We start from the raw sequence: 26873 nt of genomic DNA, 5'->3' as shown, positions 1-26873 counted from the left end.
GCAGCGTCCACTGGCTCTCTTGACACCTTTGAGGGACAGTCGGCGCTGTCCGGGGTTCTCTGCTCAGCGTCCCCTTCTGGTTCCCTCCTTCTAAACCTTTGACCTCCACTCCCATCCCTGTTTTTTCTTTAGTTGTGCCCCACATTTTGTTGGTGCCATGACCTTTTTTTAATGGGTCCCCTCTCCCCCCAAGAGGGGCCATGGATCCCCCCCCCATAGGACCCAGTATACTGTCCTTCTAGAAGGCTCTTGAAGCTTCCAGGTAAGGGTCTACCGCCGGGTTTACCACAATACAGATAGGAGAAGAAAGTCCCTGGCCCAAAGAACTTGCATGCTAAATGGACAAAACAGACAATAGAAGTCTTAGTATCCCTATTTTACAAATGTGGAATAGCAAGATGAAGTGATTTGGCCATGGTCTTAGCAGGGGTCTGCAACAGAGCCCCATATATTTTGAGTTTCAACCCCATGCCTTAACCCCAAGACCTATCAAGGCGGATTGATTTTGCTCATGATTTCAATCAGCCATCAGGAAGCCTTGATTTAAATGATCAATTTTAACTCGCGGTTTGCAGATATACTCTAGCCTCACAAAGTGAAGACTGACTGGGGATAGGAATGCTCTCTGTATTAGGGAATAAACGTCAAGGAGATTGATTCTCTTTAGCTTATAAACATTCAAATATGCTGAACCACAACTACAGTTATACTTCAGTCTAATTTTGGGCTTCCTTTTGCTAGCCAGGAGGATATACAATATCAGTATATTTATTTAAGCAATTTTTAATATTTACATTTTTATTATGTTAGAAAATGGTGAATGATGCATTTCTTATTTACTAAATGATTACTTTTTTGCATTTGCAAGCTGTGTAAACTGCTATTTGGATGGAAATCCAAATTCAATTAAAATGCACAAACACAGCTGTGATGTATGCGATATGGGTGACCATTTATAGTGCTACTGATACCAATATCACAAAATTGCAGGTAGTTATACAAGATATGCCAGGTAAGGGATCAGTGGAAAAGTCACAATTTCCTACATAGGCTAAGGCTTATTTATATGTATGTCTTGTCTTTGTATCATCAGTTATGATATGTATTGCACAAGTTTGAGATTCAGTATCTGGCTGGCATCCCCAGAGGAATTGGCAGCAGCTCTATGCAGGCTGCTTGAGGGTCCATCAATAGGACCCGACCAAATTTAAAGTCTGTTTTGATAAATTTCATGGATTTTAAAACCTTAAATGTTATGGTTTCACTTACTGAAATCTGAAATGTCAGTGTTGTAACTGTGGAGGTCCTGACCTAAAAGGAGGGTGAGGGGGGATGGGGTATTTCCACCCCTACGTCTGGGCTGCTACTGGTGGAGGCCTGCCCATCAGAGCTGAGCACCCAGTGAGAAGCTGCAGAACTTCCTGAAGTGGGAGGTAGGTTCCCACAGCTGAGCTGACCTGATCTGAGAGTGGCCCATGCAGGAAAAGAGGAAGTCCTACCCCTCTGCAGCCTAGCCAGAAGTAGCAGCTGGAGCCTGGTCCAAGGTGAGAGCCCCTGGCTAGGACACCCCAAGCCCTACCCCTCCCCAGCTGTGGGTCCAGCACTTGGGGGTTAAATGGACCTTTGGCTGGCTGGGGTCACCACAGTGCCCTGGGCAGTTGCCTGTGTCATCCATCAGTAAGGCCAGCCCTACCCCATGCAAAAGTAATGGCCTCCTTCCTGGGATATGATGCTACCGTCACTTCAGTACTACTACTGACAGTGCTACTTCCTTCAACGCTGGGCACCTGGCCAGCAACTGCTACTCACCAGCCTCTGAAATCAGTGCAGAAGTAAAGATGGCAATACCACAACCTTCCTACAAGAGCCATATTTCATGGGGGAGAGCAGATTTCACAGTTTCATGGTACACTTCTCACAGCCATGAATTTGGCAGGGCCATACCCATTCAAGGCAATCAGCTGTACACTGACTCCATGAGAGAAGCTGGGGCTACCTACACCTAGGAATCAACAGGATCTACAGGGACACGCCCGTGGGCAGGGGACTCCAAGTGCTTTTCCATACTCACATGCTGTGGGTTTGTATTTGCAACAGTGGAAGTACATGCCATGGGAGCAAAGGATATAAAAAGGCAGCTGTGCGTTCTCCATTTTGTCTTCATTTCTGCTTCTCACTCCTGGAGTAATATCTCGACAAACTGAAGCTTTGAACCAAGGACTGAAAGACTCATTGAAGTCAGCAACCTCACCAGTGCTGCTAAGAACCAGGCCTATGGGATCTAAAATTGTACCTATGTATCTGTTTGCTTTGACCACTTAACAACTCTCTTCTTTCTTTTCTTTCATAATGAAACTTGTTTTTAAATATCAAGGTTTGGCTGGCAATGTGGTCTTTTGGGTAAGATCCAAACTAGAATCGATCTGGTAGTGTGGCTGACCCTTTGGGGATCAGAAGAACATTTTGTATAGTGAATAGAGTTTTAAATAACTTCTTGCTCTACTGGACCTGTTTGCTGATTGAAAGCCAGAAACTGGAGTACATTAAAGGGAGCTGTGTGATTTCTTTTTATCAGCTTCTTGGTAACTAGTTGGGGGTGGGGGGGAACCAGAAGCAAGTTTGTGACTGGCTGATTAATCTAGCTACAGTATTAACCATCAGTTCAGGGAAAACCTGATCTCCTTTGAGTAGCCTACGCTGACCATGGCATTCTCAGTATGATAATGGTGAACATATTTCCCTATGCTGGATATAGAACACTTGGTATTATTACTCATATTCAAGTGAGTTCAGTGGTAATCACTTGGTACAATGCAGGACAAATGTTCATATAAACATCAAGATGGCAGAGCTCCCCTCCCCATTGAAAAGAACTACAGTGTAATAGGATTCTTTTTATTTGCCTTCTTGTGTTTAAGGTTCTAGTCTTCATGGGGGGAGAGGTGACACATTCCTATAACACATCTCTTACACAGGGGCAAATGTGCACTTAGGAGAGATTCAAATACTGCCCAGCTGATTAGTAAGTGCCCACAGCTAGCAGCATGTGTTTCTACAGGGGATGCATGTCCGCACATACCTCAGTGCACATAACAATATTTATTCCACACATTTATGAAAAATTAGAGGGAACACTGGTGACCAACTAACCTGACCTTGTTACCTGGCCCTCTCTGCCCTCCATGCCTGGTTGGACTCCTAAGATGGACCTGCTTCTCTAGGCACCAGCTCTTGCTAAGGAAACATACCTTCCTGCCTTGAAAGGCAACTAACACCTCCAGGCTACTACTGGCCAGTGACATAATCCAGCTGCCTCCTATCCCCCAGCTATAGTTTGGGCAGGAAGGGGTTAAGTCTTAAAGAAACACTGTGCACCAGAACACAGGGAACTGACTGCTAGGGTTTCAGAAAACCCAGCCAGAGCGGTGGCTCAGCAGGGGAGGATGCTAAGGGATAGGCGCAGCCCTCTGCTCCCTGGAGACAGGACGCAGAGTTGGGTGGGTGAAGCAAGTACTAAGCCACTTCAGGGGCTGTCTTGGAGCCTGCAGGTTCTGGAGATGAATAGGCAGGAAATCACTTCCCCTCCACACCACTCCAGAGCTTAGCTGAAAGATGGAGCGGCCACTCCATGCCAGAGCTGTGGGGGCTGTGGCACACTCAGTGCCAGTGGCCAGTGCCCCACGTTGAAGGGTCTTGTGCCCCAGGGAAAGCCCAAGCCCAGCCAGAGGCAGTGGGGGAAGGATGAGCTCAGTGCCCTGACTAAGGGCTGGTTCTCCTCAAGAGTGCTGGGAAGGGGACGTATATAAAGGGAAAAGTCAAAAATAGCCAGGCAAAAATAAGCCCTACCAATTTCACAGGGTGCTTGGCTTAATTAGCTGAGGTTTGCAAAGGTCTTTAAGATCCCTGGATGAAAGGCCCTGTTGAAGGTGCTAACTAGTGTAGAGACCTAGATAGTTTGTATGTGTTTTCCTGCCCTCTGCTGCATTATATGAGAATTGCTCTTGTGCAGCATGTGCCCCATACTGCAAAGAACTTGTGGAGAGTCTCTTTTAGTGACAGGGCGTGCAGCTTTAGGAGCAGGAAGCCCTAAGGCCCAGGAAGTTTCACAATGCTGTGGTGGACAGCACAGTACCTATGCATTGTAAAGACCTTGGTGGCTACTGCCAGAGATTTGTTACATCATCATCATTCATTCTGACTTTCAACATTTTGCAGGGCCTTCCCGTGCATTAGCTCCTCTAACATTTTATCTAACCTGTCCTCACTCACATCTATGCAGTGATGGTTCCATGAGCCCTTGATACTGTGACTCACCTGGAGTTTAGCCCATTGCTTTACAGTTCCTGGTGTTAGGAACTTTGTTCTAGCATCCAGCTGAAACTTCTTCATTCATCCACATGGCAGTAGTAATATGACTTAAAGCCCAGATCCACCAAAATTTCATTATAGAAGTTGACATATTTAATCTCCCCACAACCCATAACCAGAGTTCTCTCTAATGTTAATCATCCATAGGTGGAATAAATTTTGTTATGTGCACCAACGCATGTGTAGATGTGTAGCACCAATAGAAGCAAATGCTGCCCACTGTGGGCATTCTGCTAATCAGTTGGGCAGTACTTGACTCTCTCCTGGGCAGCTGCCAAAGTGTTCAGCTTACAGGGAACACTGCCCATGAGAAATTAATATCCCGTTTCACAGGCAGGGGACTGAAGGCCAAAAGTGACTGCCCAAGGTCTCACAGAAAAACAGTGTCTGAGAAGGGAATATAGGACAGAATTTGTGCTAACCACTTACCTGTGCTTTTCCAACATCAATTCTCCTTCTCACATCTCCTAGTTAGACTAATTTTCCTTAGATTCCCAAGTCATGATTTGCTCTATCCAGGCAAGACCGTCCTCTCTGTGCTAGTGGCACTGATTAGACCACTATGATTGGCTGCTGTGATCAGGACCCTTTGGGGTCACTAGATTCCATAGTCGCTTGCATGAAATTATTTCCATTATATACCAGGTTGACAATTTGGTTCAATGGCTCTCTGCACCCCCACTACAACTTTTTTTTCCCAGCACCAATTCTGTTTGAAAGTGCCCTGACCCTCACACCAATACCCTTTTTGTTACCTTCCTGGGATAATGTAAATAATTTTCCTCTGTTGTGTTTGTCATTTTAAGGTATTTATGAAACAAAAGTCTCTCCTCTCCCTTAAAATTTCTGTCTTTTATCGGTATAAAACTCTAAGATGTAGATGCTTCCACCATTTGAGCTGAGGTGACACCTGGAAACTGTGCCTTCATAACAATAAAATGTGTCATTCATTTTAGATGCATATTTGCTTCAATCCTACAAAAACTCTGGGGCTCACTCTGCAATGTAAACCACAGAAGTCAGACATGCACACTGAGACAACAGCAAACTTTATAAAAACTACAAAAAAGATCTCTGTCATGATCCCCTGCAATAAAACAGACTAATATTTCTATTTGGCCTTTTCTGTTTCTCACAATGGTCTCTACTAAGGCTCTGGATGTTTACATACAATAGCACATCCCTAAATTCACAAAACATTCTGGGATCTTTCATCCTTTGGCATACCAATTACATGCCAAAACCTCCTTTTATTCCTCCAGCAAAATGTCTGTCAAAGTGAAGGAGAGTTCAGCCTGAGAATGGAGGTCTGGCCCAATCCTGCTGTTATTAGGCAGTCCATTACAGGGTTGTCACATATTACGAAGTCCATTATTGTCACATATCACTGGTCACGTATTAGGAAGTCCAGTGTCATCTCACAGAATCGGAGTATCACCCATTACTCCCTCCCCAGAATTCCCTCTCCCTGAGAGGATGCAAGACAACCTCTTTCCCCAAAGCTGTGTTCTGATGTAGACCTCTGCCCATCTTAGCCACCCACTTCCAGCCGGAGGCTGCCTTGCATCCTGCCAGTGCCATGAGAAAAATATCACCAAAGCTCGCCCACCCTTCCTACGCCACAGCAGAAATATTTTTCAGCATCCTTATCCCCCACCCTCTGCACTCCTCCTTGGCAAGCAAATAAACAGCTTACTGCACTGCAAACAATCCGCAAAGAAGGGGAGGCGGCTGCTGCTGCTGCAGAATTCACGGTGCCAGGGCTGCTGCTGTTGTGTAGCTGACTCCTGCTGCAACCAGCACTTACCCCAAGCGCAGCCTCTAGCGCTGCTGGAGCTTTCCCCGAGGCAGTAATAACAAACTGCGTCTCCTTTAACACCAGCAGGTGAGTTGCGGGCTCTGCCCCGGGGCCTCCTGGGAATTGTAGTTCCACTCTCCGAATCTTTGGCTGTGCCCTTGTGGGGGTCCGGAGAACTACAAGTCCCAAGGTGCGCTGCGGGGCTAACCGAGCCTTATATTCTTCTCGCTCTGCAGAGCTTTTCCTTCTGGCCCCCGCTGTCCAGCGCCTGGGAGAGGGGCCAGCGGCCTGAGGTGGGTGCTGCAGTTGCTCCCGCGACCGGGCTGCAGGGGTGTCCCCGGAGTGGGGGGGGTTGGGGTGGTCTGCTTGCGGGGCTAGTGAGTTGTGCTTAGAGGCCGGTCCTGGGCTCTGCGGGGTCCGCTCGACACGTGCGTCCTCCGGCCCTGGCTGCGCACCCCGGCTGTCGAGGGCAGAGTGGCGCTGCAGCCTGCGGCGGGAGTGGGCAGCCTGGCTGAGGCTCACCGGGCCGAGAGCTCTAGGTCACAGACCGGGGCTGTGCATTTGGTTGGGGGCTGCTTTCCCACCGCAGCACTGGGCTAGAACTGGGGATCTTCACGGCACAATACAAGCCTTTGCCCCCACCTCCGTAGGTGGGTGTCTTCATCTCCCTCCTGTGGAAGGGGAAACTGAGGTTCGGAGAAGTGAAGTGACTCACCCAGGGCCAGTAGCAAAGCTGGGAGTAGAGCTCAGAAGCCCTGATCTGCTGTGCTAACAAGTGTACAGCATTGCTGCCAGCTAATACAGGGTGATTCTCTCTAGTCCAGTACCTTGGGACCTGACTAGTGCCGGATGAGAGAATTTGCCAGACCATGGGAGGTCAGTATTGTCTAACAGCATTAGCAACACTTCCACTGCTTACTGGGCACTTAGAAGCTATTTAGAGGTAAATTAGAGATAAATAACAGCACAGAACACCAAGAGCCTGTAAACAAACTTTATTGGACCACAGGAAACTTGAGCACACCCATGATATGTGATCATCTGACTGACTAAAATCGTGTTGGATTATGGCTGTGCCAGATGAGAGAGTTGCAAGTTAGAGAGGTTCAACCTGTAGAAGCAGTTTGTAATGTGAGCATGAAGCATTAACACACTAGGAACCCCCTAATTCTGCTGGTATTTTGGGGGCTCTAGACAGATTCCCCTTCTCAGGGACTAACCTGTATGGACTGAAATGATAACTGGTATTTTGTTTAAGAACAGCTGCCTTGATAGACCAAGCTGCGGACCTGATTCTCCACCCACACCATCTTTAAGGCCATTTGAATTAGTTTTGATTTACATCAGTCTAATTTTGAGGCAGTCATACTCTTACATACAGGACTCAGTTTGCTTAGTACTGGACTGTGCCCATCTTGGGGGTTAATCTACAAAATCTTTTAGAAACTGTCTGAGTCTGTTTATTCAAGAGCTCCTCCAAACATTAAGAGCTAGAACCACCAAATACAGTATGCAGCTTCCTTTTATCATAATGTAATGCAAGGTGAAGCTTTGGCTGTGCCAGGGGACAATGGGATGTGACTGGAATTTGTTTCTTATTAGATGGAAAGGGAGGGGTCTAATGGGAGAGACAGTTATACTGCAGAATGATCACAAGGGGCAGCAAGGGACCAGAGAAGGGGACTGGAAGAGCTATAACTCCACTAAGCCAGCAAGTAGCACAGATGGAGAAAGAAGAGACAGCTGTCTACTATGTATTTCAGATAGGTTGTCTGTTTTGTGTGTACCCTAGCTGGGGACATGCACTCCTCCTCCTGGCTGAGCTGCTGGTCACAAGCTGCTGCAGCAAGAGGCGGCTGGGATTGTCCGCTCTCCCCAGGGCAGCCTGCATACTTAACCCCTCTTCCCCATCTCCATCCCAGAACAATGATTAAATGAAGAAGAACAAAAACAAAACTTATTTGAGTTAAGGACCCAAGCAATGCTGGGTAAATTTTCTAGAAGGACATAAATACAGGCAGAGAGATGTTGTCCATCAGTAGAACCATGTGGGCTTTTTAAGCTCTTGGCAACATGTACTTTCTGATGACAATGGGCAAGTTAGCTTTGTTTTTTGTTGGGTCACCTGTTAACCCACAGCTGTCTTGATAGGCTCTCCATTCCTTGTGTCAGAGAGAATCTTTCTTGGAGTAGCCTTGGAAAAGTATTGGGGTAAGCAAGAAGCAGGGGGGCAACCACTCGGCCATTAGTTGTGCGAGCTTAGTATGTCTAGCTACACCCCTGCCCAGCAATTCAGCACAGGAGATAAAATAGTTTCCTATTGTAGCTACCAGGAGGGTTTTAGCTGGGTGGAATGCAGTTCTCCATGGGGAATGTGGCCCAGACTTTGCAGAACATGGGAGATGCTTTAATGTAAGTAATTAAATTGATGGGGGGGTGCTTTAGCTGCTTGACTATTCTGAAGGGTTTGGTTTGGAATTGGCTGCTTCCTCCCTAAATGTGTGACTTTAAAAACCAAATGGAATGGTCCCCTGAGCCCACAAACTTTCTTAGGTGTAGGTTACATCAGACTTGTGAGTTACATTCTAATTTTGCCCTCAGCCTCATATCACTTTGCAACTAGTTCTTTTCTGCCTCCTCCATGGTTTCCCTGTCCTCCTCCCAATCTCTTTGGTAATTATTGAGCTTCATTTTTCTCCTCTTCTCCCCCATATGGTGGTTCACTCCCCTGCCTCAACTTGACCTATTGTTTTACCTCTGACCTCCTACCATTAAATGGACTCCAACCTAGTCTGCCTCACTTTCATCCCTCTCCATGGCAACCCTCTCCTTGTTTACAGGATCCACAAGCTTTATCTCTCTGTTTACCAATCTGTAAGCAATAAGAGCCAGAGCTGTGGTTAGAAAGGAGTGCTGCATGAGGCCAGCCTGCATATGATACTTTAGAGCCCTTTTCTATGCATTTCTTTGGCACTGAACAATGCCAAGCCACTCCTCAGTGTTGAATTGCTGAGGGATTGTGGAAACATGCCAAGCTGACTGCTAAAGGCAATGAAACAGGGAATGTTATGAAATGAATATTCATGCTCATATTACTTTTTGTGTCTGGTTTGCAGTGGAATGTCTCCTTAGGGAAAGGGCCTTCCAAGATGAGGCCTGATAATACACATCGTATTGTCCTCTAAGCTCCCTAGTCTGCTAGACCAGTGACCCGTGTTAGATATAGCTATATATTGCTATCTGAGAGTATCTTTCTTCTCTAGCCATGAAGAAAGGGAGGGTGATCAAGACCAACCCTGTACAAGCTGGGAGCTTCTGATTCTCCTCTCCTTTCACTCCCCGCCAGGTGCAGATCCCATGTGGTAGGCTGTTTCATACGGGTACCAAGTGAGCAAGGAAATGGGTAGGGACCTGCATTAGTGACAGCATCGAAAATTCCATTTGCATAAAATCAGAGCAACAGCAAAGAAAGGACATGTACAAATAGAGCAAAGCAGTTAATCACTGGGATCCTCTTTTTTTTCAAAATAGATAGCTTTTGGTAGAAGCAGTGGTCGTATTGTCCTGCACCACTGGAGTAAGAGCATGAGTCTTCCACAATGAGCTCAATCAAAGTAAGCCCATATCAATATATATATATATAGCAAAGCCAGGACAGGCAGATGTGAATGAATGGTCCAACTATATTTGCCTGCCAGCCCCTTAGACTAATCTCTAGAGATGCTGTACCTTAAAACCTACCTCTGCTGTGAGATCTTCAGATCATGGCCAGCAGGGGGTTGATTAGGTACGTTATGAGCTGAGACTTCTATTCTTTGGCTAAACATTTGTACTCTTCCCACCTCTGCCTTGTGCTCTCTTATCTCCCTGTCACATCCTGCCTGACCTCTAGACGGTCTGTGCTCAGGGAGCGGGATTGTCTTTTGTGGTGTTTGTCTGATGTGCACATAGCACAGTGGGACCGTGAGCCTTTGCTGGGGTCTGTAAGCATTTCTACTAACAACAATGTCTTGAATGGTGACTGGGAGGAAAACACATTGATGGCCATAGTCCTGGTGACTGTTCAACAGCAGGTAGTGTATATGGCAGGCTAGACTGACAAACCAGATCTAGATTTCAAAGCAGAAAGCTGTTTATCATGGTACTCAGGTATTGTAAGTTTGGGATTTTTTTTCTTGTAAAGTACCTGAATTTAAAATAGAGTATTTCATGGTCTCAATGTTGGCAGGGGACATTTTAATGAGTTAATACTAAAGCAAGAACAAAATAAAGCATAAAAGACCAAGGGAGAGCAATACATTTTGAAAATGAGAAAAGCTGGCACATAGCCCAAATCGGAAGACGCATAATGCCTGTAATGATTGCCTTTGAACAATTGCCACAGGCCTAATGTGCTCTAGAGAAGGAAAACGTCATATAATAATTGGAACAACCATTTTGAAACAATTGGAAACAACTGAAAACAACCATGTTTTGTTATAAAATCACCATATTTAAAGTCTTAGCTGCCCATGAGCAGGTGCTCAGAATTTTTTCCACAGCTACATGTTAGATGGCGCCAATCCATTCCCTGCTGGTGCAGAATTATTATTTCTAAAACATTTTCTAGCATTTCTCTAAAGTGACCTAGGACATTAGGATTCCACTTGTTGGGCATTATTGCAAAGGCTTATAGATCTTAGTCTGGATGTTCATACTGATACTTAGCATTTCTTAGTTTAATTTTATAATCCTTATTTATACTCCATTGTAATGCTCTAAATAATTCATCTTCCATGCTGAGGTTCTTTACAGACTGTTTGATACCTTGAGACTTCTTTTAAACTACCCATATTTAGCACTCAACTTTTTGTCATAATACAGTTCCACTAGTTCACAGATGTCCATTACTTTACTGCTCTGAATTTCTTTCAAATGTGTTAAACTCCTGATAAGATGCCCACAAACTGTTGGTCTCCTAGAACAAAGAAATACCTCTGCAGACCAAAATTTTAGGATTTTTTATTCCCCTCTGCCATAACACATTGCAGTTTCATGTCTAATGTTATTTTGGTGGGTTGTTTCACAGGGTCCCTCTGGGACTGTCACCCAGTGGACTGATCGTGCCTATCTGCCCTCTGGGAACACCCTCTACCCTGTTCTACTGGGCCAAAAGCTCTGGTCTCATCCAGCCAAGGCACAGAGTTGGGGTAACAGCCCTGCAGCAAAGCAACACAGATGCTGAACCAGCTCAGCTCTGCGAGGGCTCAACTATAATGTTGTTGATGGCGCCCTGGAATACAGTCCCAAAGAGGACCAAAACCCCAAATAAATCTGTTTTCCCCCATATAAAACTTACACACAGAGAAATCTTATAAGGTCAGTCCCTTTTTCAGATTACAGAGGGATAACCAGTGGTTGCTCTGTCTCCTGACCAAGTAACAGCTAGTTATTTACACTGAGGTTAACAGTAAAGAGAGGGGTTTTTTTATTAAATAGAAAAAGTAGAATTCAAGAGATTGGAAGTAAAAATAGACAGATCAGAGTAAGTGACTATGCTAAAATAAACAAAACATGCCAGCTAATACTACTATACTAGGGCTGTGGCCACACTACCCCTCCCTTTTGGAAGGGGCATGTAAATTATGGCCATTTGAAAATGCAAATGAGGTGCTGATGAATATTTAGTACCTCATTTGCATAATGATGGCCTGTCAAAAGTGCTGACAGTCATCAGTTTCAATGGGCCTGGTGGCTGTCATTATGCAAATGAGGCTGTGAATATTCATATGAACACCATTTGCATTTTTGAATGGCCATAATTTACATGTCCCTTCCCCAAAGTGGGGGGTAGTGTGGACACAGCCTAAGAAAACTTATGTGGAAATTCCCACTCTAACAGTTGTTGTAATAATCTCTTTCATAATCTAGGTTGCCTCCTAGTTTTGGCCCCCTCCTCCCTGCAATTCTGTCTGAGATTTTCCAGAAGGGATCTTCGGTGTTAAGTGGGGATCTCCTGGCATCTTGTAACTCCCTTATTGCTTGGTTACCTACCTTTATATCCCTTTTAGCCAAGGCGGGAATTCTTTATGTGTAGTTCAAACTTTTCTCACCTTGAGTGGGCAAATCCCAGATCCAAGATGGGTTCCAGCATCACAATGGGTTGTCCATATGTCTTTGTAGGACCAACCACAGTTTGGGCTTACAGGAAAAATGAACCCTTTGACAGATGGTTGTCTTGAGCACTGGGCCATTGTTGCTCTACAGTCTTACTAATTGCCCTCATTCGCAAATCTAGAATCAGAAATTCTAGATTACAGAATGTTGACAGAAGTTTTGTCGGACAATACCTTCTGACAAAAACTTCTGTTTACGAATTGCTGTAATCTGGAGTGAATCTAATCTAGAATCATAAACAGATGATCACACTTCATATTTCTAACTTCACATACAAGAATGACATATGCACAGAAATAGATTATATGCATTCACCAGACCATAACTTTAAAATGATGTCATGTGATGCATAAAGTATCTAAGGTTTATTTGTATGGCAGACTGTTTACACTGCAGATTTATAGCTGACTGTGGCCACGTAGACAAGCCCTAGATCAGGGGTCAGCAACCCCCAGCACGGGTGCCAAGAGTGGCACATGAGCTGATTTTCATCAGCACATGAGGCAGAAGCTCAGTCCTGCCCCTTCTCCCCCAAGCAGCTTGCTCAAAGCCATGTTACCTGAGGACTAACAAAAGACCAGCTAATGCCACCAACCACCACCCAAACAGTAAAGCTCTGCGTCTTTATTTATTTATTTATTTATGAAGCTGTTGTAGGTAGGACTGTTAGTGACTTTAGAAAGTATCAGTGGCACTCAGACCATACATAGAAGTCAGAAGGTCAAAATTCCACACTCTACCTCAAGAAAGATTGCTGACCCCTGCCCTAGATTGTGGTGGTGAAGGTCTCTGACTCAAAGGCTGTGCCTACACTAGAGGGTTTTATTGACAAAACCCAGGGAGTATCCAGATTCCCAAGGCTTTCAGTCAACACTAAATTGACAGAATACAGCACTTTTGTCGACAGTCTTATCCCGGTGCCCATGAGGCATAACTCTTCTGTCGACTGAGATTTGTCAACAGAAGGCCACTCTGGATGTTCTGGGAGGGCCTTCTGTCAACAGACAGGGCTTCTGGAACACTGGGCAGCCCTGTCTGCTGTGCTTCCAGTAGACTCTCTTGTCGAGGGAGTGGACACGCAGCCTTGGGATCCACTTGGCAGTCTGGCCCTGATCTGTTGACAGAAGTTTTTTGTCAGAAGATATCTTCTGATAAAAACTTCTCTTGATAGGTGCATCTGAGAATGCTGTTGATCCAAAGCTGAGGTTGAGTGCCATCTTTTTACCTCACTTCCATTGTGACTGCTACTGAACAGAAGTTAAATCCTGTAGTGCAGTTGAAGGAATTAGCTTTGAAATCTCTGGATTAGAAGTAGTATATAAAAGCCATGTATTATTTATTATTACACATAGCTATATGCATGCTGCTGATAGCAGAGGATGGGGCCCATGCATCCTGCCCCAATGAGGAGTTCAACAAAGCAGCCAGCTAGACTGGCAAGTTATTCATTTCATCTGCTTGTAGTTAATGTTTAGAGGGAAAGTGAGGTAAGAGGTCTGTTTTCATTTCCAGCTTCGAGTCAGATTCATTGGTCAGTAAGGTCGAGTCAGTGGCTTGTTCAGCAGCTAGCAACTAATTAAATGGCATTTGCACCACGGCTTTTTGGTGGCCCCGGGCAGACAGATAAGAAGATTTGTCTTGTTTTCACAGCATCGCAAAGAGGAAGTGTAATTAACTGTAAATGAAAGCAGTTTGGCCCATTTTATGTAAATTCTACCTTACAGGACAACTGGATACAGGGGGAGAGAAAGAAAGAAGGAAAGGGAAGGAAGAAAGGAAGGAAGAGAGTACTAACTTAATCCACTTCGGGTGTTAAAAATATTTTTGTGTGCGTTAATCCAGAATTCTCTTTAAGTGAAACCATTGCTTGCAAAAATTATAATAATGTATTCCAGGAGACTGACGTGCTCTATTTAGGCTATATCTTGTCTTCATATGGACTTGGAAGTGACTATCTTCAAAGGTGAAAAACTGGAAAGTCAAATTTCTTAATTTATGGTAATTGTTAAAATATGTTGCTGTCAGCTGAATTACAGAGCCAGGCGTTGCCAAACCTTTATATAACTTGACTCTTGTTCTTACATTATGTAAGCAGAAAGCTATGACTAGAATTCTTCAGGAGCAGCAAATGCTGGTACTTCAGTGGAGAGCAGGGTTTCTGGCTGAGAGGAAAAGTTTTATCCTGGCTATGTCTACACTAGCCCCTGCCTTTCAAAAGGAGGATGCTAATGAGACACTTTGGCAGATGCTAATGAGGTGCTGCCATAAATATGCAGCGCCTCATTAGCATAATGCCAGCTGTGGTGATGTGAAAGTGCTGCTTTCAAATCATGTGCCGCCCATGTAGACTGGGGCCTTTCGAAAGGATCCCCTGGTCTTCAAAAGCCCCTTATTCCTAAAACCAAATAGGAATAAGGTGCTTTCAAAGTCAGAGGGGTCCTTTCATAAGGTCCCTGTCAACATGGGTGGTGCGCGATTTGAAGGCATCACTTTTGAATCACTGCAGCTGGCATTATACTAATGAGGCACTGCACATTCATGGCAGCACCTCATTAGCATCTGCCAAAGTGTCTCATTAGCATCCACCTTTCGAAGGGTGGGGCTAGTATATACATAGCCCCTAAGAACTAGGTGTATCTATGGTTTGTTTTTTTTTCCCCTTTCCCAGGAAAAATCCCTTTATGGTGAAAAATGGGAATGTGACCAAACGTCCTGTGGGTTTGTAGTGAACTGTGTCTGGCTGTATACAGAAGTTCTGTTTTCCCAATTTTATTAAATATGTGGGTCTGGTACTTAAATCTCAAGACCTTTATCTACAGCCATACATAGACATCTAACCTATGATCTAAGCAAAGAGCTCTGCAAGTTCAGAAAGCCAGTATGTTCCCAAGCAAATCTGTTTCCTTCCATCCATTAATAGGTGAATGTACACCCCAGGTTTAAGCAATGTCAGGTAAAAGGAGGAGAGTTAGTCTTGTGGTTCAGACAAAAGTCTAGGATTTGGATTTGGGCTTTTGCAATGGCTTTCTGATCTCAAGTAAGTTGCTTAAATCAAAATGTAAGTGCCCATTAATGAGGGTGTCTCCATTCTTAAGTGCTGAGCTTCAGATACCTGATGCCATATCTTTATCAGACATTGAGTGCCTGCAGCCCCTGTTTAAGGCATGCATGTGGAGAGGTTCTCCAAAACCAAGCTGAGTCATGAGATGAGCAAATAGAGAGGCTTTAGTCACTCTGCCTCAGTTTCCTCCTCTGTAAAATGGTGGTCACAATCACCTGTCTTACAAGGGTTTCTAGAACCTTAGTATGTGGATGTCTGTACATTCTTGGAGATCTTGGATGAAAGTGGAGAGAAGTACAGTTACTATCTTTTAATAGCCATGTGTATTATTAATATGACGGTAGAGCCAATAATGGTGGCACCGTATATTTCATCATTCCATAACTGTTTATTGAAATGTCTACACTCAAGTGTGGAATGACCACACATATTGCCGTTTGATCTTAAACCACAGCTACCTCTTATCTCCGCATAAGAGAGGGAGCTGTTAATTAGACTGAAGTGTGAACACCCAGCTACATGGAACAACATGAACCTGAGGAAGCTATAGGTTGAGGACCAGATCCTCAACTGGGTAAAGTCCATGTATCCGCTCATTGACTACAGCAAATTTATGGTGAGTTATATCAGTTGGAGGTTTGGCTCAGAATGTGTCCTAGTGCTGAAACCTGTTCAACAGGGATGGTGATGAACCTTCAAGAATTGGAGAGCTACTTAATTATCGAATGAGGCTGTTGATGGCCATGTGTTTTTGACAGCACAACATTCTGACTCTGTACTGTGACAATTGGGTGATTGACTTGTCATTGTCACACATCTATGCAACACGACAAAGATAACACAAAGCATTGTTGTGATGTTCTGCTGTGATAATTTTTGTGGTTCTGGTAATACCCTTGCATGCTAAATAGAAATGTGCAAGGTTCCTTATCCTGTTTCTTATGCACCCCAAATTTCTGTTTGGGGTCACTGGAAGTTTTGAATGCCAGGAAGATATGTGATTGGATAGACCCAGTATGAAATCTTGGCCCTGTTGAAGTCAGTGACATTTTTACCTTCATTTTGGAAGGGAAGGGGTCGGAGCACTTCACTTAAGACCATTATTAAAATGAATGGGACAAAGCTTTTCTGAATGTCTTTTGGGAGCCAGAACAAGATTGTCTTTTCTGTCCCGTATGCCTCTGAAACCTTACCTATCTCTAACTTCTACGTTTTTTTTTTATCCTGAGGTACTGGAATTTTCCACGGAGCAGCCATTCTGAACACCTAAACATGTTGTCTTATGTTTTGTTTTGTTTTTTCCCCCCAGTTGCCATTCCCAGCATCGTGACTTTTCCAGCATGTCAGAACCTATAACACTCAATGTTGGAGGAAGACTGTACACCACTTCCCTCTCTACCCTGACCAGTTTTCCTGACTCTATGCTGGGTGCTATGTTTAGTGGAAAGATGCCAACCAAGAGGGATAGCCAAGGCAACTGCTTCATTGACCGAGATGGCAAAGTGTTCCGCTACATCCTCAACTTCTTGAGAACTTCGCACTTGGACCTCCCTGAGGACTTCCAGGAAATGGGCTTGCTGCGACGGGAAGTGGATTTTTATCAGGTCCAGCCGCTGATTGAAGCGTTGCGAGAGAAGGAGGTGGAGCTCTCCAAAGCTGAGAAGAACGCTATGCTTAACATCACCTTGGATCAGAGGACACAGACAGTTCACTTCACTGTTCGGGAAGCACCCCAGATCTACAGCCTGTCTTCCTCCAACATGGAAGTATTTAGTGCCCACATATTCAGCACGTCATCTCTGTTCTTGAAGCTCCTGGGTTCCAAGCTTTACTATTGCTTCAATGGCAACCTGTCTTCAATATCCAGCTACCTGCAGGATCCCAACCATGTGAATTTAGATTGGGTTGCAACGGTGGAAGGCCTGCCAGAAGAGGAGTACACAAGACAGAACTTAAAGAGACTTTGGGTGGTGCCCGCTAATAAGCAAATCAATAGCTTCCAGGTGTTTGTGGAAGAGGTGCTAAAAATAGCCACGAGTGATGGATTTTGTGTGGATTCCTCCCACCCGCATGCCTCTGATTTAATGAATAATAAGATTATTCGACTAATTCGATACAAGTAACAATATAGCTTGTTATGGTATCAGGATAGACATAACCCAGCACAGCGTTTCATTTTAAGACTCAGTTGGAGATGCAGTAGCAGACAGCTAATACAAAATTACAATAATCTGTATTAAGAATCACTAACTGTGACTTGATTTTTCTATACTGCGTTCACCAGTATGTCCTTTCAGAATATGTGTATATTCTAGATGGACAGAGTTCTGTCTACTGGCTTGAGTATGGCCTAGGAATTAAGAAGTCCTGGGTTCCATTTCTGTCTCAGCCACTGATTTGCTGTATGATTGTAGGCCAGTCTCTTCTCTCTGATTCTGTTTTCCCAGAAAAGAGAGATGTAGCCTATTTCAAAAGAATGTGATGAGATTTAAATAAGGAAATTTACATATCACTAGGAGATGGTCCATTTGAGCATTATGGAGTTGCAGAGTTATATTAAGTGCAGTGGGCTTGATTCCCCATCGCATTGCATGTTGTGTAGCCAGTTATACCTGACCAGATTAGATGTAGAATGCTGCCAGGTCAGCAGGTAGAGGTTTTACACACACTTCACACATGTAAATGGCTGTGCAAGTGGAGTATCTGGCTCAGAGTGTTGAAATTCTTCTTTTCTCACCAAAGGCTGGTCCTTTTCCCTGAATGAAGTTTTGATCCTGTTCTTCTGTAGGAGTAGCCATGTTTGCACAAGGCAATTTGTATGACAAATTGACAAAGGATGCCACTGCAGAGGAAATAATACTATCTACCTGGGTTTTGTTTAACCGTGGTATGGATACACTTAAACTTTACCAATTAAGCTCTAATGCATTATATGTAACTGTTTGGTCTTTTTCATAATGGTATGTGTGGCTGGAGGATACTTGTTGAAATCGTGTTTGGTTCTGGACATAATTAAGAGCATATAGAGTAGCAGCCTCCAAATGTCTTCTAAATGGTTTGGACCATGTCAGCCAGAGCCCTACTCCTGCTCTTTGGGGATAAGATCCTTAGGGGAGATGGGTAATGTACTAAGCACAGATTGCCTTTGGTAATACAGCCCATCCCTTCCATAAGATTATGCATGATATGTTTTCTAATTACTTTACTTTTCTTTAAAGACCAGGGATGTGCTTTTCTTTGCACCAAGTGCATATGTTTACACCAGTGCCACATGAGTGTTTGTATACTTTACCTCCCTGCCCCCCATAGGGATGCAGTTATACTATTGAAGCATATCCCTTTAAACCGAGGGAAGAAACTTATACCAGCACATGGCTATTTTGTACTAATATCACTACCAGGCATTTTGCTGGTTTGGTTTAAAAAAAAAAATCACACCTCAATTTGTAAAGTTAGTGGTACAAAAACTGTAGATCAGATTACTGTAGGATGAGAACCTAGCATACTTGACCCTGGTTCCTCGCTAGTGTCCCTGACACCTAGGCAAAGTGATGTAAAATGCTGCTTGCTCCTATGGGAGAGTTTTACACTTCCTTAAAGTGTTTCCCAAACTATGTTTGGGTTTGTGGCCAAATTAACATCAATATAATAGCCAAAAGGAGGATGGTTAGTGTCCTTTCTTTTGTAAAGAAATAGAAAGGACAATATTGTTCAAAAAAAGGACCATCTGTTCTTAAGGCTTCAAAAACATTTTTATGAAAAAGAAATAAAAAACAAATTAGGTATGGCAGAATATTTTTAAATTTTGTTTTTATAAATTTGCTATTTTTACAGAAAACTGGAAAATAAAAATAACATTTGACAGTTTTTTTTAAATGGGAAGAGTGGTTTTGCATTTTTTTGATCACAAATCCACTTAATATTAGGAACGATACTGGAGAGGTAGAGCCCCTTATCAGGTGCAGCATCACATGATTTCTCCGAACACAATTCGTGCCAAAACAATCTGAATCGACTCTGCTTGTTTTGGCACAGGTTGCGTATCATAATTGTTATAAGTATTAATATACCTACAATCTACTTTTCAAGTACATTAATATTTTTGGTACACTCATAATTTCATATTTTATACTTTAGGAGGAAAGATATGGCTAACATCAGATTTTTTTTCAGGAAACACCTATTCACATCCCGCAGAACACCAGTGTTGCTCAGAACACAGTTTGGGAAATGCTGCTGGCTCATTGCAAATGGAAAATGACAGGTTGGAATTGGTTCTGAGATGATGGGACTAAGGGAGGTGACATCTGAGGAGATGGAATTAAAGGAGTTTAACAGAAGGTAGGACTGGGGTTTGTTCCTATTGATGAGAGTGGTAAAGTAAGGAGTCGAGATAAAAAGTTAAGGATGAGAAATATGATGTCTTGTTTTCAGTGAGCGGGGAAGAAATGGCCCAAATACGTTCAGAAATACAGTCTTGGTGGGGTTAATAATGTAGAGAAGATCCTGCTCCAGACAGGAAGACTGGGACTGGAATGCTCCTGCTTGCCCTTTCCAGCTGTGATAACATGACTCTCTAACTTGGAGGTGCCCAAACAATGTGACACTGAGAGAGATGCTGGTAAAATGCTAGCAGCCAGAGAACAATGCCTAATTTGCACATGTGCCTCTCATCAGATTATACACAGTTCTCATCTGTTGTACTCTTCACTTTAATAGTTGATAAAAAAGTGTTGCCTGTTTGAGTTCAGTGATAAGACACCTGCAGGTAATCAGATTTACCTTCACTTGCCCATTACAGATAGGGCCGGCATGAACCACGTATAAGATTTATAGGAAGTGGCAACACTGACCTTCAACAACCCATGCAACAGAAATTAGTACTAACATTGCTTTGTAAACTAAACCTGGGATCATCTGATGCTTCATAGGGAAGTTATGAAAAACATGCATGTTTTCACAAATGCCAGTATAGTTAAAAGTATAGAAAATGACACTGGTTTACTTTGAAATATTTAACTCTTAATACTACAGGCTCAATTCTCAATTAATATGCAGATACACCTCGTCTGGGTGGGATGGGCTATCTAACAGGCTGAATGATCATAAACATGCATATCATGCCCCTTGATCTTGGGAAGAACTCCCTGATGGCTCCAATGCTAGATAACATGAGTAATGTGATATCCATGGATTCAAAAGGAAGCTAGGAGTATAGGAATGGGCATCCTCTCCTCTATTTTCTTTGTTCTGGTTTTAGGATTTTCCAGTTAGCCAAAATTTGGTCCCAGATTTGCTAAGAGAGCTATGCCGTTGCCTTACTGCTTTCTGAAAAATATCACAAGGTGGGTTTTTTTTCCTTTCTTAGAGAGTGTATAGTGCATTTTAATTTTAAGTTTGTTTCACTTTTTTCCTGACTGTAGCTCTTTTTTTTTTTAAATAATGTTTGTGGTAAAAGTGCACTTTAACAAATAAGTAAATAAAACATGATGAGTGGTGCACTAGATTCAGTGATGGACATAAATTTGTTTGCAAATGAAAATGTAATGTTTTCTGAAGTTGTAGCTTATTTTTCCCCCGCCCTAAACTTTACATAGCATGTTTGTGCCTCTTGAATGATAGTAGTATGATAGTGATGGGAGCTGTGCTAGAAATTCTGCAATACCTACCCAAAAGGTACTGTAACCAAATTGAAATTTAGAATAATCCTAATGTGGACATGAAGCAGAAGCACAAGTCACTTTAAACCTTATAATCTTGGCTAGTGGATGTCTTAGACTAACCAACTGTACCATTAACAGTTCAGTCCTCTCGAACAGATTCCTGCAAAGATACTGCAGCACTGCCATTCAACCCAGAACTCTTCACAGTCCCTAGCGCCTATATGATATTGATGTAGCAGTTGTACTGCAGGAAAACTAAGCTAATTTAAATAATGTTTGTGTGATCTGCATTAGTGTGCACGCAGGTTCTTTCCAAACATGTAAAAATACATGGTTCTCTGCTCCAGAGATCTCATTAGATGATGTATAAATGTCACCTTCACACAAACAGGCCACATCTACACTTCCAGGAAGATCAATGTTGTAGCAATCAATCTTCCAGAGTTCAGTTTAGTGCACCTTGTAGGGGTGCACTAAAAATGGAACTAACAGGCCACCTGCGTTGGCTCCGATACTCCTGCCTCTCATTAGGAGTACAGGAGGTCTCCCTGAATGGAGACAGCACAGAAGCTTGAATTAAAGTACGTCAACTCCAGCTGTGTAATAAATGTAGCTGGAATTGTGTGTCTTAATTTGACCTTTCACTTAAGTGGAGGCCTGGCCACAGTTCTGGGCACATAGGATATTCACTTGAGTCCCAGATGGATGTGTGATACCACACTAGGGCAGGGATCAGCAACCAAAATAGCAAGGAGAACCATTTTTTTTGCCAAATTTGGTTAAAAAAACTCTAACTCAAGAGCCACAATGCATATGAATACAAGATGGTCCTTAACAAATAACATCAAACCATACTTTTTGATACTCCTATTTTAAGAACAGAGCAGACACAAGGGGTGCCTCTATACTAGGAATTTACTTCAAAGTTAGGGGCTACTTCAAAGTAGCCTGTGGAGCATCTACACACGTTTTCCCTTACTTCAAAGTCCTTACTGCATTCCCAGGAATGGTGTAGTGCCCTACTTCGAAGTAGGGTGTGTAGATGCTCCGCACCCACTACTTTGAAGTAGGGGGTCTGCCATGGCAGCAGCCCCCCACGAGCCTGGAAACGCTCTGGCCAGCCCAGGTGGGGCTCTGTGGTCACTACTGGCCACCTGACAGGAAGCAGCTACCTCAGGCAGGAAGTTAAGAGCATGGTAGAAGCAGGAGGACCATGAACTTCTTGCTACACAGACCCCTCTTGAAGCCCTAGATGCTACCTCCACTCCCTGCCAGCCATGGCATCCCCCTGGAGCGCCCTGACCCTCCACAGAGCCCACAGGCGAGTCCCCCAAGGGCTCACAGCAGATAGCAAAGCGGTGTTAGAAGAAGGGGCCCTTCATGGGGCGATGCACGACCTCCTCATGCTGTGTGGGGATGAGGAAATCCTGCTGCAGACAGGGATACAGCAGCACAATGCTGACGCATATGACCTCCTGGCAAGGGGGCTCACCTCCCTGGGAACCCCATCTGGACGGTGAAGAGCATCTGGATTAAGGTGTAGGAGCTCTAGCAGATGAACTGCCAGGCAAGGGACTCATGGTCACGTGCGCACAGCCCACCGGTGCCCCCGTTATGAGCAGCTCCACTGGCTCCTGGGGCCCAGGAAGGTCCAGCCCCCCAAGTATGTGATGGACGTGGTTGTACCCCCCTGAGACGGAGGAAGAGGCAGAGCTGGCAACCGCTGCTGCCTCAGGAGACACCATCCCCCACCCGAGGGATCAGGGGACCAAGCCGGGGAGCAATGATGAGGGTTCCATCAATGGGACCTTCATCATCACTATCCTGTTTGAGTTGTCCAGCTGGGACCTCTCCAGCCGGGCTTCCCCTGAGTGTGTGGAGGTATCTGCAGGCAGGCGCTGGGCTTTCAGGATGGCCTGGGGACGGGGACCCTATCCCCAGCATGGGCAGCAGGGGGCCAAGTGCCTGGACAATACACAGTGTCTGCAGCCCTGCCTAGTTCTGCAGGGCTTTCACCCAGGGAAGATGGGGGAGGGACACAGTGAACCCAGCACCAGCTACACCCAGCAGGGACCCTCCTGCACTGGGTATCCCACAGGGCCCTGGGACCACTGGACAATTTGGGAGACAGGTGGAGCAGGGGCCCTGAGCCCCAGCATCAAGACACATGACTGATGGGCTGCCTCCCATCCCTGAGCCCCTTTAGGGCTGCACCTGACCATCCATCAGCCAGTGAGGGCTAGGAGGCCAGCACCCCCCTTCAGGCTGCCTCCCTCTGGAGTCACTGCTGGGCTGGACACTGCGATCATGGGGGGTGAGGAGGAGGCAGCTGCACATACCGCCTCTCTACAGGAGCTGCTGGTTGTGCTGTGGGACTTGCTAGCAAGAGAGCAGAAAGTTGGGGTGCAGGTGGCCGACTGCCTGGAGACCTTTACCCAGGCTGTCACCACCCGCCTCATCAAACGCCTCCCTCCTTACCAGCCCGCCCCATAGCTCCCCCCTCCACCACGGCTCCTCCAGCAGCCCCCATCCCCCTCTGCAGGTGCCAACTTTTGGGCCCTGCCAGCTGCTGCTGGCCTGGCACTGGCAGAGTGGCTGGGGGCCAATGTGATGGAGGGTGAGCTGGCCCCTCCTGCACCCCAAACCTCTGCCAACCCCACTATTGCTGCACCCCTACTTCCCCATAGCACTGGCTCCATCCCTGCCCCAACAGGGTCCCCAGACCTTGGGTGGTAGGGGCTCCTGTAGCCATTGTGGCTCCCAGCCCACCACCCTAGTGGATGAGTGAGCTCCCCCACCGCAGCACCCTCTCCCAGTTCACTCCCTCCACCAGTTCTGCCCCTGTTGTATATAGGTTCCCCTTGTAAGTAGTTACAAACACTGACAAGTTTATACATTTTCAAAGTTTATTTTCAACAAAGTAAATCTGCGCTCTTGCATCCCTTACCCTATGTCACTCTTGTGTGGCTGGGGAGGGTCATTGTGGGCCCTGGTCGAAGGCCTTGAGGCCTCCCTGAGCTGCACCACATCCCTTTGCGCCTCCTGGCACAGGACACCGGGTGGCTGCTCATACCCCACAGCGGTCTCAGCAGCCAAGGCCTGGAAAAAGGGCTCCTGTTTCCTCTCCACAATATTGCGGAGAGTGCAGCAGGCCATGACCACCGCTGGCAGACTTGGGAGGCTGATCTCCAGCCTCGTTAAGAGGCATTTGAATCACCCCTTCAGTCCTCCAAATGCCCACTCCACAGCACTTCTGGTATAGTTCAGGTGCACATTTAACCAGTCGTGGGATGGGTCAGTGTGTCTGGTTTAGGGCCTCATGAGCCATGGGTGTGAGGGGTTCACGGTGTCAGCCACGATGCAGGGGGCCATGGAGATGTGTTCCACCAGGAGCTGCCACAGGGGGAGGTAGGTCCCCTCCTGCATTCTGTGGCCAATGCACAAGTTCCTGAACACCCAGGTATTGTGGGCCTTGCTGGACCGTCCCACACAGATGTCCATGAACCAGCCGATGGCATCCATGAGGGCCTGGCGGACCATACAGGTGTAGCCCTTTCTGTTTATGATGGCCCACGCGCTGTGGTCTGGGGCATGGATTGCAACGTGAGTGCTGTCCAGCATGCCAAAACAGGTGGGGAACCCCAGGTGCACAAAGCCTGCCAGGGTGACATCCAGGTCCCCAACAGTGACCACCTAGTAGAGGACAAGGGTTTTGACTGCCCAGATGATGTGTGGGGTGCAACAGAGGTGTGTCCATGAGTGTGTCCTTCCATGCAGGGCTACCCCTTGCCGGGTGACCCCCCTCATGGTGGGTGCATGTCCCTATCCTGGCTTACCTCCATTAGGACTGCCCCAACGGTGGCCTTGCCCACCGCAACTGATGTCTGACAGAGTGGTGGCTGTCCGAGGTGTCCAGCTTCCACAGGGCGATGGCTCCTCTTGCACAGGAGGAGTGTGGGCCACCAGTGTCCCAGTGCTGGAAGGCTGGGGCAAGCCAGTGGCACAGCTCCGCTAATGTCTGCTGAGTCATCTGGAAGTTCTGCAGCCACCAGTTATCATCCCAGTCTCCCAGCACGAGGCGGTCCCACCGGTTGGTGCTGGTAGGAAAGTCGCAGCATCACCAGCATGGGGTGCAGCCACTCCCCCAGTAGAGGGCCTGCAGGAGGGGAGCTATGCAGCTGGCCCTGCGCTGCTGCTGCATGACAGCACCCAACAGCACTGTCAGCAGGCTGGCCATGATCTGACTAGACTCCACAGTGGCTTTGCTGTGTGTAAAGGGTGTGCTGTGCTGTGTGCAGTCTGACAGCCCTGAGCATATGCAGGGTGAGGGAATGAGGAGGGACCCTTTAAGGGAGCATCTGGCTGCAAGCCCAGAAGGGCTTGTCAGCTATGCGGCCCCTGTCCATATCATTTCCTGGCCTCTTACCTCAAAGTAGGGGATACTGGTGTGTAGACGCTTCCTTTCAAAGAAAAGGTGGGCTGCTTTTTGTATGTAGAAACTCAACTTCAAAGTCTGTTACTAAGCAATTCACTGTTAGTAAAAAACTTCAAAATTATTTTGTAGTGTAGACATAGACAAGGATTTATAATGTGATAACATTTTTACTGCAGAACGTTCACAAACTTTTTACATATGCTATTTCCTCACACTTTATGTGTGCGTTTGTACCACTGCCTCCCTGACTTTCACCCCTGAACCTTCTCTTTCTCTGAAGGATGCTATATTCTGAACAATTTTGATTCTGAAGTCACTGTACAGCTGCTCTCACACTTTGCTAAAACACTCTCTTATATATTCACCATCTGAGTGCCTTTCCTTGTTTCACAATCTCCCAAGTTGCCACAGGACTAGCCACAGTTATGCTACTTGGTAATTTCACCCATTTAGGAAACGTATTCTTTGCTCCACGGCTTTTTTCTGGCATCTCCAGCCGAACACTGTTTAGCAAAAATAGTGTGTTTTTTGAGAAAATGCCTCGAGGTTGCATTTTTTTAGTTGTTGGAAAATTTCTCATTGCAAATGAGACATAAAGGAACCCCAGCTGAACTCAATATAAATGTGAAGGATAGGGTTGCATCAGTTTGAAATTCTGTTTTTGTCTTTGATTTTCCTCTTTTTTTGAAGCCATTCCAAGCCCACTTTAATTATGCCAATTTTACTTCACATTTGTTTCCTTAAAATGGGTGTTGCCCTTCACAGCAGGAATGCTGCAAGCTTTCTTTTCAAAATCATGACTTTATCAGCAATACCATCAAAACAAAGATGCAGTATCATATCCCACAATGCACTGTACGAATGAAAGAGGAGTTATCCAACATTTTGAGATCACATATCATTTGGCCTTTTAGACATTCATGGTTTGTTGAAAATAATCAGGAGGGTTTTTTACTTTGCAATTATAGCATGGGGAGTCACGAAGTTCTTAAAGATCCATAGGTTAGAGACCCCTGCACTAGTGTATTGGTTTGGTACATGCTGAAGCTTAGTCAGCCCTCTTCAACACCACTTGCTGCAGCACATCTACCTATCTACTTACAGCCTTGATTTAGATTAGCAGGAGGTATAAAAGAATTTCACCCATGAAGAATTAGGCCTTCAGCCCTTAGAGCTGTGGTGCAGCTGCTGTGATGGAGACTTCTTGTAAGTGCTAACCCCTTGCAAAATTCTACTTGCCTACTCACCCTGACCTAGGAATTTTTTTTACTCTAGTAACAGAGAGAAAGCTGTGCTAGTCTATATACTATCCAAACAAAAAAGCAGTCAAGTAGCACTTTAAAGACTAACAAAATAATTTATTAGGTGAGCTTTTGTGGGACAGACCCACTG

The 26873-nt window shown here is 45.3% G+C and overlaps 1 protein-coding gene across 2 annotated transcripts; it reads left to right on the top strand.

Moving 5' to 3' along the window:
• The first annotated feature begins 6362 nt into the window (after positions 1-6362).
• On the top strand, positions 6363-20894 carry KCTD21 (potassium channel tetramerization domain containing 21). Of its 2 annotated transcripts, XR_012642902.1 has the most exons (3): positions 6363-6459; positions 16693-18270; positions 19557-20894. XR_012642902.1 is itself a non-coding variant. In XM_074981296.1 (2 exons), exon 2 carries the CDS (start codon positions 16724-16726, stop codon positions 17504-17506), a length of 783 nt encoding a protein of 260 aa, XP_074837397.1. In that variant the 5' UTR covers positions 6363-6459; positions 16693-16723; the 3' UTR covers positions 17507-20894. The 2 variants fall into 2 exon arrangements, 1 of the variants encoding a protein (XP_074837397.1); XM_074981296.1 differs by having other exon boundaries at positions 16693-20894.
• The last annotated feature ends 5979 nt before the right edge of the window (positions 20895-26873 follow it).

The sequence above is a fragment of the Carettochelys insculpta genome, chromosome 1 (assembly GCF_033958435.1).
Source record: "Carettochelys insculpta isolate YL-2023 chromosome 1, ASM3395843v1, whole genome shotgun sequence".
NCBI classification, from domain to species: Eukaryota; Metazoa; Chordata; order Testudines; family Carettochelyidae; genus Carettochelys; species Carettochelys insculpta.
Note: the sequence above shows the minus strand (reverse complement) of the source record. Positions and strands in the feature narration are given on the sequence as shown.